This window comes from Chinchilla lanigera, unplaced genomic scaffold, assembly GCF_000276665.1.
Source record: "Chinchilla lanigera isolate Chin_1 unplaced genomic scaffold, ChiLan1.0 scaffold00084, whole genome shotgun sequence".
NCBI classification, from domain to species: domain Eukaryota; kingdom Metazoa; phylum Chordata; class Mammalia; order Rodentia; family Chinchillidae; genus Chinchilla; species Chinchilla lanigera.
This window is the reverse complement of record NW_004955485.1, coordinates 516,916-528,750: the sequence shown is the minus strand read 5'-3', so window position 1 is coordinate 528,750 and position 11,835 is coordinate 516,916. Positions and strand designations below refer to the sequence as shown.

Below are 11,835 nucleotides of genomic sequence, written 5' to 3'. Positions count from 1 at the left end.
TGCTTTCTGAAGTGCTAAGTTTATTGGTCAGTGAGCTTTTTCCCGTTTTTCCTCTTCTGCCGTTTTCTGTTGGCGAATGATATCCTGTGCTGCTTGCTGCATTTTCTCCAGTTTTTCCAGAGTCAGAGATTTTAAGGGTAAAAGTTTGGGTTTACACAGCACCATTGTGGTTATGTCTTCCACCGACAGTTGCCCTAAGTTTAACAAGAAATAAAAATTCAGTGAAAATAACTCAGTCATTTTGTAGCTTGGGTATGGAGCTAGAATGAAAGTTTAAAAAATTTAAATCTGTTGTCAGTGGAAAAACTCTTGCTGTTGGACTGAATTCTGCTCAGGACCAGAATGATCATAGCCACCTTCTAAGCAAATGCAGTTCTGGAATGTTAAGGAAGACAAACTTGGAACTTTGTATGAGGACTCAAACTGCCGTAAGTGCAACTTTTGTGTCAGATGCTTAAATTGAACTATAGTTTGGGAGAATATATAATGCACAAAAGTAAAGCACGGTATGGTATTAATTTAACATGAATATTCAAATTACTAAACCTTCAGCTTTTCTTACTATTGATTTAGATACCTTCTCCCCCATTTTCAGAGGTTATTACTTTCATTAACAATTTCATATTGTAATCTGCATTCTTGGCTTTAACAGGATTTCTAGGTACAAGAAATGATGTTCCATTTGTTATTCTTTTACCAGGGGAAAAAAGTGAGCATCTCTTTTATAAGCTATTCAAGACAAAAGTGCACATTAGAAAAGGACAGTAAATAAGAGTATTATTTATTACTTAGAAGCAAATGTGTAGAGAACACAGCCTGCGGATTTGGTGCTATTAAGTGCCTGCTATGTGACACCATCACTTCATAGGTTTCTGTTCTGTTCTATGACCCACATATTGATGATACAGATACCTTGTTTTGGAAGAACCTCCCGGAACATTTTCACATCTGCCATGTTGCCAGTACAATGTTTTCCTTCAACGAGAAATTGTTAATGTTACTCAAAAATTCCCAAAACATATTAGTGGAGACATTTCCATCATAGTTTAAGTGAAACCAGATTTCTTATAGAAAGTAAACTATCCTTGTATAACTTTCCCCTTAATTTCCTGTGGTTATTTTTTATTGAATCATGGTTCAGATTATATAAGCATCTATAAATTTTTATTAATCTCTGGTATTAATGAAGGCTGAGTATTCTAAATTTTTCCCCTCCCAGGAAAAAACTTGCCTTTTTAGGTGAAGATTATTTATAAATATCATGTGAAGAAAATACATTTATAATGCAGCCATCTTTGTTCACGGATAGTATCTTTCCTGCAGACAGATATTTTAAAAAAACCAGTAATTGACACGTGGGTGAGGTAGTTAGGAAAAGAAGGTTTTAGCAAACATTTCCTAACATTCCCGTTTTTCTCAGTAGCTAACAACTGGTTTCTACTTTTACTCTTTGCAAACAAAAAGCTTACTAAAAGTGCCTGCACAGCTACAGTCTGTAAGGAGGCAACACAGTGGGTAAACTGGTAATAGAAACAGCACACGCTTTTAGTTTACTATTTCCCTGTAATACAGACTACCTGTGAAAAGCCATCTTTCTTGAGTATTCTGTTATGTGTGTCCTAGCTTACCTGCCATCTTTGGTCAGTGACCTTTGTTCCTGGATTGCTGGTACTCGGTGTTCTGGATGAGGAGGCAGAATGGTCCCTTTCTAAAAACATGCTTTTCCACACAGTCCCACCTGTGATGTTTCATCATACTGATGCAACCTTACCATACGTCTTTCACAACAGCACCCCACAGGAGAAAGATTTATTATTTATAACGTGGTGATGCTGGCATAGCGCCTGCCTTCCCACCCACCTCAGACTAATTTTAATCAAGGGAAGCTGCTCCTCTGTCATTCCTGCAGCACTGCTGTGACACTGCTAATAAAAGCTTACTACTCTGTATCTTCCAAGCTTCTCCCCTTGTTCAAATTATTGTGGACCAATTTCCTCAGGAACCTCTATCTGCTTTCCAGAAGTCTGTCATCACACTTTATCCCTATAGTGCTCCATCAGGGAGAGATGCAGTAGGAAATAAGCCTGGAATAAAGCAACTCATTACAGGGACTGTGATGGTAAATACAATATACGATTTTCTTACCACGTATAGTTTCTCCTACCACATTCTTTCCTCCTTGCTACTTAGTCCTGCCAGTGATACCTGATAATTTTTATTTTCCTTCCAGGTTAGGTTGAACAGTAACACTGCAGACCTTGATTCGCTTTGGTGGTAGCTATCAAAACAACACCTAGCCTCTCCATTAAAGATTTAAAAATGAAAATATTTGGTATAAATTCTGACATGCCAATAAAAGGGATATAAATTACAGATAAGGTAAAGTACACGAGCTAAGGATTTTTATGTGTATTGCCTAAATGCTAAAGCTTTTGACTGTTTAAATAGCTGTTTAAATCACTACCTTTTGTTTGTGCTTAGTCTGTATCTCTCACATCAGAAGTCTGGCCTGAGGAAAACAATGAAACTTGGTGCTCTACCAAACCTCAGATTTTTGACTAAGCTGCCATTGTTAGTGGAAAGGGTGTGGAGCCAAAGGACTGGTAGAGGCTGGACCTGGTGTATGGAAGATCAGTGCCGTCACTTGCTTACATGGTTCCTGCTTTACTAGGCCCCCTTAGGCACTGACAGGAGAGAAACAGGAAGGGAAGGGCTAAAATAAGCAAGCTGGTGGTTGGACAGCTGGCACTATCCTGGCTACACTGTCTTGATAATTGACTGCTTTGAGAGTCCAGAGTAGGAAGGAACATTTATTTTCTTTTTTCAGGTGGCCTGCTATTAGCCAAACATGGGTGTTTTGTCTGGTGTAATGGGCCCTAAGTAGCTGTGGTTTCAAGAGTACCTTCTCAGTGGTCAGACGAGACGCACAGAAAACCAGGGACTGTCGAAGGAAAGATAATAGCCATGGCTGAAACATGTTGATTATACAAATGCCATGGCCATTCCATTTAATAATTTCACAAATGCCTACGATGCGTTAGACACTGTTCTCAATGAACAAAAAACAGTAAAACCTTTGCTCTTCAGAGCTTATAGCCTAGTGCAATGATGGCAAACCTTTTAGAATTTTCAGTGATAAAAACTTGCAGCACACACGCCATAGGTTTGCTACCTCTGGCCTAGTGTAAGGCGGGAGAAACAACAATGCTAGAAGGTAGTACTATAGAAAGATAAGATCATTTTAAGAAGGTTTAGGAATGCTGTGGGAGGGTACTTTCAACAGGAAAATTAATGATCTCATTAAAGAAGTGACAAGCTAAAACTGCTTTTGTGGATGCAAGTACATGTTTTATGTTTCTTGAAATGGGAGAAAACTCAAAAAACCTGATAGTATCCACAGTAAAGGAAGATACATGGAAATGCTCAAACATCTGCCTTGGCTGCTTTCTTCTAGTCTCACCTAATGGCTCCTAAATTTTAGTTTAGCAACAACACAACGTTTAATACAAAGTAATGTATGTACTTCAACTATATGGACATGTTAATTTAATAATACTGTTGCCTCTGGAAGACTGGCCTGGAAGGAGACAGTGCAGAGCCCACTGAAGGAACAGCAACATCTGAGAAGGTGTTAGGTGAGAAAGCAGACTATGATGAGTAGGAGCCAGTCCAATCACCTGTCACATTTATTACTACTCTGAAGGCACTCTTTTAGGAGAATTTTTTTTTTTCTTGGTCTTTTTTGAGACAGGCTTTCATTATACAGTTCAAGCTGGCCTTGAACTCACTTTGTAGCCTAGGTTGGCTTCAAACTCACAGCAGTACTCCTGCCTCTGCTTCCCAAGTGCTGGGATTACAGGCATGTGTCACCATGCCTGGTTTAGGAGAAAATAAGTTTTGACCATGGATTTTTGTTTATGCCATTGAGATTTTTTTCATGGTGCTGTGGATCAAACCCCAGGCCTCATGCATACTAAGAAAGTGCTGTACCACTGAGCTATGTTTCCAGCCCTAAGTAGTATTACTGTTTGTGGTATGGGAATTAAATAGGGATCTTTGAGCTACAGCTTCAGCCCTTTTTATATTTTATTTTGGGTCTTGCTAAATTACACAGACTGACCTTAGATTTGCAATTTTCCTGTCTCAGCCTCTTGAGTAGCTGTGATTACTGGTGTGCACCACCACAGTAATTATTATTTTAAAAAATACAACTTTGAAGACTGAAGCTTAATTAGAAATATACAATATTTCAAAAAAAAACCCTATTTTCTTCATCATAATATATCAGATGATGAGATCTTATGTCACAGTTCAAATGGGAGCACTGATTGATCATACATTAAATAGCTGAACATAACTATTAGCTTTAGATCACACAGTTTTTCTCTAGCCACCCAAAAAAATGCAGGCTATGATCATACAACAGGCAGACAGAGAAGGGGACAAGAAGATGAAAATCCAAACTGCAATCCAACATAAAAGACAGTGTGAATGGTAAAGGTAACTCTTGGTTTCTAAAAATGTTCAGGACAGGATCGGATCTGTTTCAAAACACTGTCCTCATAGGTTCCACTGTCTTCCAATATTTGATTTTTGCATGAGTAAATGCTGTTACTCTCTTTATTATTATGTGCCTTCTACTACTAACCTGTTATTAGGTCTCCACTGTCATTACTTTTTCCCCTCCATGAATTTATCTAAACTCATCAGCTTATCCTAGTTGTCTGAAACTCTGAGTCTGAAATGGATTGCGGCAAAGTATTCTAAGGCTCTAAGTGTTTAAAATAAGCTATGATAGTAATGTATGGTGCTAATAAAGGGGCTTGGAGTGCAGATTTTGTGGTTCTGATCAATTTATTTCATATTTGAATTTTAGGGTACAGGGTTGTAGGTCTGCTGCTAAGTAGTTGTACTCTTCATGTTCATACTTTAAATGGGGTATAATGCTGTACTCTGACAACACTGATAACAAGTAACTATGTGACCTGCAATACATTTATCCAACCAGAGGCTTGATTTCTTCATAAAAACCATGTTTTCGTCTGTCCTTGGTTGCAAGGTTCAAGTGACTATAAAAGTGTGTAGAAGTACAGAATAATAAATACAAACATTTTCATAGCATTATATATGACAAAGGACTTGTTCTAGAGTATAAGGGTATCTTCAACCTCTTAAAATAATTTGAACCTTTACAAACACTATGTTGCCGGTAGGACAGCATGATCTATTTGACAGTATTTTTCTTTAAAAACCTGTTTTATTTAAAATAGCATAGATCAGGCTTGGTGGTGCATGCTTGTAATTCCAGCACTGGGAAGGCTTAGGCAGGAGGTCCCAAGTCTGAGCCCAGCTTGGTCAGCTTAGTGATTTAGTGAGAACCTATATGAAAATAAGAAAGCAGAGCCAGGTATGGTGTTACATGTCTATTATCCCAGCAGTCTGGAAGGCTGAGGCTGGAAGACTGCAAGTTCAAGCTCAACCTGAGCAACTCAGTGACTTTGTCTCAAAATACAGTATTAAGTGGGCTATGGATATAACTGTGTGAAGGCCCTGGTTCAACTCCTAGTACATTGAAAAAAACAAACCAATCACAAAACAAACAAAAAACCCAGCATGTACTGCCAAATTGTGTCCTTAAATTGGTTTTTGAAAATATAAGGCAAATCTATTTCATAGTAGAACTCAAGTTTGAAAAACACTGGATGCCTTTTTTGTTGTTTCTGGTTAGCCTAGGTAAGTCATAGAACCTGAAACAGGGCAAAAAAGAAAAGACTTTTAATGCATTTTGAGATTCTCAACCAGAGGGCCAATCGTATTTTCATGTACAAATATAGAGATCATAAACTGGTGGCCCATGGTCCCATCCAGTTAAATGTTTTACTGGCTTCATAGATGTTTAAAAAGTATTTGAGTCAACGTTTAAAAGCCTGGAGATTTCATATAAAATCCAAATTTTAGCTCCATACCAAGTATACATTCCCACACAGCAAAATACAGCTAAGGCTGGGAAGTTATGCTCATTGGGTAAGCATGTGCTCTAAAAATCTTTCGCTCTCACTACTGTATACTGTTTCCCTTTACATGCCTAGCCATTTAGGACACTTGGAATTTCTTCTGTTTTTTTTGAGATGGAGTCTGGCTATCACTGCCTAGGCTAGTCTCTTAACTCCTTAGCTCACAAGGTCCTCCTATCTTAGCCTCCCAAGTAGCTAGGACTGTAAGCATATGCCTGGCCTGGTAGGCACTGAGAAATAAGAATACAGTCCCTGGTAATTAAAGAAGGCACCAGAGCAATCCTATTTATGTAATGGACAACAAAAGATATCTTTCTTTTGTGAGTACTTGCTAAGTTAGCTATGTGGGCTACATAACTAATAATAGAAAATCAACTTTTGTCTTATACAAGACTTGAGGTTGACTGATAGATGAAATTTTAAAAACGCAGATTCTGAAATATAAATATGGAAAAAAGGTGAAACGGGGAGGCCAGAAAGAATGCGTTTTTCAACAGACACAAAGTAGTAATAATGTTCACTCTCACTCGAGCAACTGCCCACATGCTAGCAGAGTGCTTAATATGGATTGATAGTGTTCATCTGGAGATGCCAACTAACATATGTCATATAGTTGGAGACTATAGTAGATTCTATTCTGCTTTGCTATCTGGCATCTGCTGGTAGAAAAACGCTGCAACATGCTCAATTTGGCTAATTAATTCAGACTCATGTGAATAAAATGTGCAGGGTCTAGTTTCTGAAGTGTGCCTAGGCCTTATAACAGGAACTGTACTTGGGTGAATTTTGTTGTTGTTGGCGGCTTTGGTATACTGCAGTAGCACACATTAAGTTAGTAGAAAATCACATATTCCACTTATGCAAAATGCTTTTTTCTAAACCTCTGTTTCAAAATTTAATCCTAGACAGTGGTCTTAAAAATGCTGTTTATTAGCTTTTAGAAAAAGTATTTGCTCCACACTTGAGATACTTACTTAGCTACTTCCAACATACATAAAGAGAACTGTTGGATATTTTACACACTCCTCAAATCCTGGTTCTCAACTACCTGCATAAAAAATCATTAGGCTATTATTAAAAATACAAATTTTCCTAAAGCCCTCTAAATAGCACACTGAATCAAAATCTTTAAATTCCTTATATTAAATTTGGAGAATTTTCTTAGATTCATTCATTCACTAAAATACTTAATGCCTACCCTGTGTCCAAATTGGACTGCTTCAGAAATTATTATTGATAGCAACCATATTTTCATCACATTCCATGTGCTATAAAATAAGCCAAAGCACCTTATATATGTTAGAATTAATTCTGTTCAATAATCTTAGGAAGTTTTAAGGATGCTTTTATTTATTTATTTATTTATTTAGGTTTTTTTCTGGTACTAGGAATCGAACTCATGACCTCATGCCTGCCAGGCAGGTGCTGTGCTGCTAAGCTAAATCCCCAGCCCCTAAGATGCTTTTAATAGAAAATGAGTAAACTGGGGCTGGGGATTTAGCTCAGTGGCAAAAGCGCCTGCCTGGCAAGCGCAAGGTCGGGAGTTCGGTTCCCGGTACTGGAGAAAACCACGCCCCCCCCCCCAAAAAAAAAGAAAATGAGTAAACTGTTCATGGTCACCCAGCTAGTAAATGTACTGTTCCTGAAATGCAGGCATGATTTTAATACCTACTTTTTTGTTTTAGCAATTGTTTTTTTTTTTTTTTTTTTGGTTTTTCTCCGGTACCAGGAACCAAACTCACGACATTGCGCTTGCCAGGCAGGCGCTTTTGCCGCTGAGCTAAATCCCCAGCCCCCTGTTTTAGCAATTGTTTAGATGCGTACTAACTTTAAAAGAAAAATTAAGCTTCAATATATTTTGATATTCATCCTGTTTCTTATTCCTCTCTTCCCTTCTTGTCTAACAGTACTGTAGTACTAGTCTATCTTTTTGTCTTTAGACCGAGTCTTAATTGGTATGTTATTTTGCCTTCCTTAAATCTAGAGTTAATTTAAAATTGTTTTATATAGGCAGGTAGAGTGGTGCATGAAATCCCAAATACCTGGGAGGCTAAGATGGGAGGATTACTGGATTTGAACCCAAGACTTCAAATGCAGCCTGAGCAAAAGAGTGAGCCTTATTCTCAAAGAGCAAAACAAAGTTGTTCCACAGTTTCACATAAACAAATTTCTTTCTACCCAAAGAAAGCAATTGATAAAGAGTATATTATGTAACTACATATGATGCTAGAAACATCAAAATCTGTTGGCCTATTATAAAAAATACAGATTTTTCTAAAGCTCTCTAGAAATCAGGAAAAACTTTAACCAATTTTGCATTCCAAGACCATTTTCTTCTGCTTCCTTAAATGCATTTTCTTTCTTTCACTTACCTTTTTGATGAAATATGTCTATGACAGGAGGAATATATGAGCTTGGTAATTTTAGTTTTCCTCTTCTAATCACAAAATAAATCCCACAAACAGTTTCCTATCCATTGGTTACAGACTGTTCCTTATGACCTAAGTGTTAAGTATAATCTTGATTTTGCAATTTTTAACAGGTTCTGGTTAATGATACCAAAAAACAATCACAGAAACATCAGGGCCAATTAGAACTTGCAAGAAAATTTCAGGGAAAAAAAAAAATTACTTGAATTGTGGCCAGATAGGTAACAGTTACCTAGATATATGCTTTAATAACAAGAGTCATCTGTATTTGAATTGCAGGGCCCACGCATCTTTCATCAACAAACTGCAGGGTGCCAGGAGTTGAAACTCATGAAACTATGCTGACATCAGTGCACTTTAATACAGACTACATTGCATCAGCTTCAACTAAAGGCAAAATAGCAGCAACACTTTATTAAAGGTAGGCAGCTTGTGTTGCCAGCTGGGGCCACTAACGAATATACTCCACTCCCAAGATTAAATGCTAAACTCTTCATGTGCTAAGTGGGATGGATTTAACTAGCAAATCATGGCAAGGGTACAAGTTGCATTTGAAAAGGCTTACACATGATTGGAAATACACTGTTAAATATTTCTTCAAAAACGTTAAATTTGTTTTTATACTAACTCCTGGTTAAAAAAAAAAAAAAGTGGGAAGAGGCGGCTTTTTCCAAAGCTACATTAGATTAAAAATTCTTCAAAATGTCAGTGTTATGGGGGAAATAGATGGGGTGCAGTTCTAGATTAAGGCTAAAGCATTACAGCACCCACATACAATACATAAATCTTGACTGGATTCTGATTTGGGGTGTATAGGACTGGGAGAGGATATAAAAGATATTCTTGAGTCACTTAGGAAAATCTGTACAAGGACTGTGTTTTAAGTATTACAGAATTATTCATTTTCTAAGCTGTAACAATAGTATTGTGTTTTGCAGAACTGCTTCAAAATTCTTAGGAAATTCATGTTAGAAGTCTTAGAGGCGTCTGCCTAGTACTGTCTGTAACCTATTTCCAAATGCTTCAGTGACAATAAAAATGTAGAGAGATGAAATAAATGTTAAAAAATGTTTTAACAATTGTTGGATATAGGATTAAGGTATAAGAATGCTGTATTCTTTTGGCTTTTTAATGTATGAAGATTTTAATGATAAAACATTCGTGGAAAAATCGTGTCAAAAATTCAAAAGGGAAATCTAAGAAAAAGTTGAGTAGCAGGACTATAGTAAATTTCAGATAAACTGAAGCTCCATAAAAATTGGCTGGCAGTGTCTTAGGCATCCAGGTAACACCCCGTACATTCAATCAGTTAAATATTTACCAAAGTACTATCCTATACAGATTGAAATCACAGGCAACTGAGTCTGATACAAAGCATTCTACTTAGGCATAGATATAGTAGTGAAGATAAAAACAAGCAGCAGCCGAATAAAAAGTGATTGTCATAAAAAGAGATACAAGAAGAGCTAGATAAGCTTGGAGGGAACTACTTCCTGAAGGGGGAAATCTGGAAACATCTCCAGTGATACCAGAATCATGGATACTAACTCACAAAAAGTTACCGTTACTACAAACTAAGTGATGAACCTCAGGACAAATGAGTACCTGTTCATTTTTGCTGGATTACAAGTACTAAGGAATTATAAAGAAATTAGGTAGCGAGGGTAAAATTTGCACTCTTGTTAGCTGGGTAGGTATCATATAGTCAATTTTTAAATTTACCTGAAAGTTCTACTCTCTCTCTCTTTTTTTTTTTTTAGTTTTAGGCATCCAATCTGGTATTATCAAGATGACTAAAAGTTCTTGACTCAAACTTTCAGAAAGAACTACACGAGATAATGAGATGATGTCATAATCTTGGCAAATGTATATAAAATACGGTCTTTTACGAATAGGCTCAAACATTAATTTGTTTAATAAACCGCAGGCACTTAGAATTAGGACAGTATATCCTTACCCAGAACTTCAAGATTTAGAAAGATCCAAGAAAGGACAGACCAGAAAAAGGTAGAAAAATCAGGCGCAGACAGGCGATGGGAAAATAAGACTTGCGGTCTTGCAGCGGAGGTGGGGGGGTCATCTTTTATAGTTAGAGGTGAAAAATGATTTCCTCAGACTCTTGAGTTCTCCACAAGTCAGGGAGTGAAAGCACCGTACTTCATCGGAACTCGCAGAGGCGCGTCAGAGCTCCATTTTGCAGGAGTCAGGGAGCCGCCCCGCGGCGCGCTCCCACCCGTTAGCGCCCTCCCGGCCCCGCCGGCTCCAGCGGGCCTAGGGCAGCCCGTCGAGCGGCCTCGCCCCACAGGGAGCCTCGGAGGGGCGGAGGGAGGCGGGCCAGCGCCCGGCCGGCCGGAAAGAAAACCTCCTTGCAGCGGAAGCGGCCTGGAGGCCGGCGCACCTCCGGAGAGCTCGGTGCCCCAGGGACCGTGCAGCCCGCGGCCGGCCCGCGCCGGGGGCCCTAGGCACACTCACCTCACGCTGCGGCTCGGGTCGAGAACAGGCTCCACCCGGGGCGCGGGCGGCGGCGACTATCCTCATCCCCCTGCGTGACCCTATTCGGAAGTGCCAAATGCAACTTCCGGACAGGAGAGGGAGTTTTGGAGCCCGAAACTGTTGTCCACCTAGGTAAGTGACCAGTCTTCTCGGCAAAATAATGGCCAGGAAAACAAACCTGTAGCCCTGAGTATGAATTAATTTCCCCAATATGGGATAGCTGGTCACCTGTGGTCCCACCTGGGGCCTACGAACAGAAGAGTCCCTTCCCGGTCCGCTCCGCCGTTGCCCAGGGTAACGGTGAGATTTGGGCGAAGGAAAAACCTACGTCACACGAAACCGGAAGCCGGGAAACTTTTGCTGCCACTATCAGTTATGGCTGCCTTAGCTTCAACTGTTAACTTCGGATTGGGAGTCGTCGCTCTACTCCGCCGGAGGCTCACTCAGTGGCCCGGCAAACCAGCGGCGCCCAGTGGGCGGGAGACCGCGTAGAGCTTCGGAGGGGAGGAAGAGGGCGAAGAGAGGGAAGCTGGCGCCAGTGCCTCACTGTGATTGGGCAATTTCGCTAGGTCCGGCTCCGCCTAGTTTTCTTTCCCAGCGAGTGACCAGCCCGCGCCGGAGGGGTGGGGCGGGGCAGTTGAGCGAGAGTGTGTGGAGGGGCGGGGCGAGTGGGGGAGGGGCGGACGGGGGGCGGCGGTTGGGCAGCGTCGCTCCCAAAGAAGAGGAGGAGGAGGAAGGAGGCGAGCGAGGATGGCGGAGTCCGGGCTCCTGATGGTAACCTGGGGCCGGCGCGGCGGAGGGTGTCCGTTGGCCGGCTCTTCCTGTCTGCCTTCCTGCCTGTCGGGCAGACGGGTGGCTGGCGGTAGGGGGAGGCCCCGCTCGCCCTGACAGGCGCGAGC

At 40.2% G+C, this 11,835-nt stretch overlaps 2 protein-coding genes across 6 annotated transcripts in view; one reads left to right on the top strand and one right to left on the bottom strand.

The window, feature by feature from the left end:
- Window positions 1-10,590, bottom strand: part of Bbip1 (BBSome interacting protein 1) — a gene marked incomplete in the record, with an annotated part of 12,415 nt that extends 1,825 nt beyond the window's left edge. Inside the window, 3 exon segments of the mRNA XM_005403735.2 lie at window positions 1-194; window positions 913-975; window positions 10,442-10,590. Of these exon segments, the coding sequence (XP_005403792.1) occupies window positions 28-194; window positions 913-975; window positions 10,442-10,523 (312 nt within the window).
- Window positions 10,591-10,983: 393 nt separating this feature from the next.
- The window catches only part of Shoc2 (SHOC2 leucine-rich repeat scaffold protein), an 87,275-nt gene continuing 86,423 nt past the window's right edge, over window positions 10,984-11,835 (top strand). For 3 of the 5 annotated variants that reach the window (XM_005403744.2, XM_013504085.1, XM_013504084.1), the window contains exon 1: window positions 11,630-11,710. The gene's annotated coding sequence lies outside the window, so the exon portion shown is untranslated. Of the gene's footprint in view, window positions 11,069-11,624; window positions 11,711-11,835 lie in introns of those variants that run through there. The other 2 variants (XM_005403743.2, XM_005403740.2) reach the window with 2 other exon arrangements.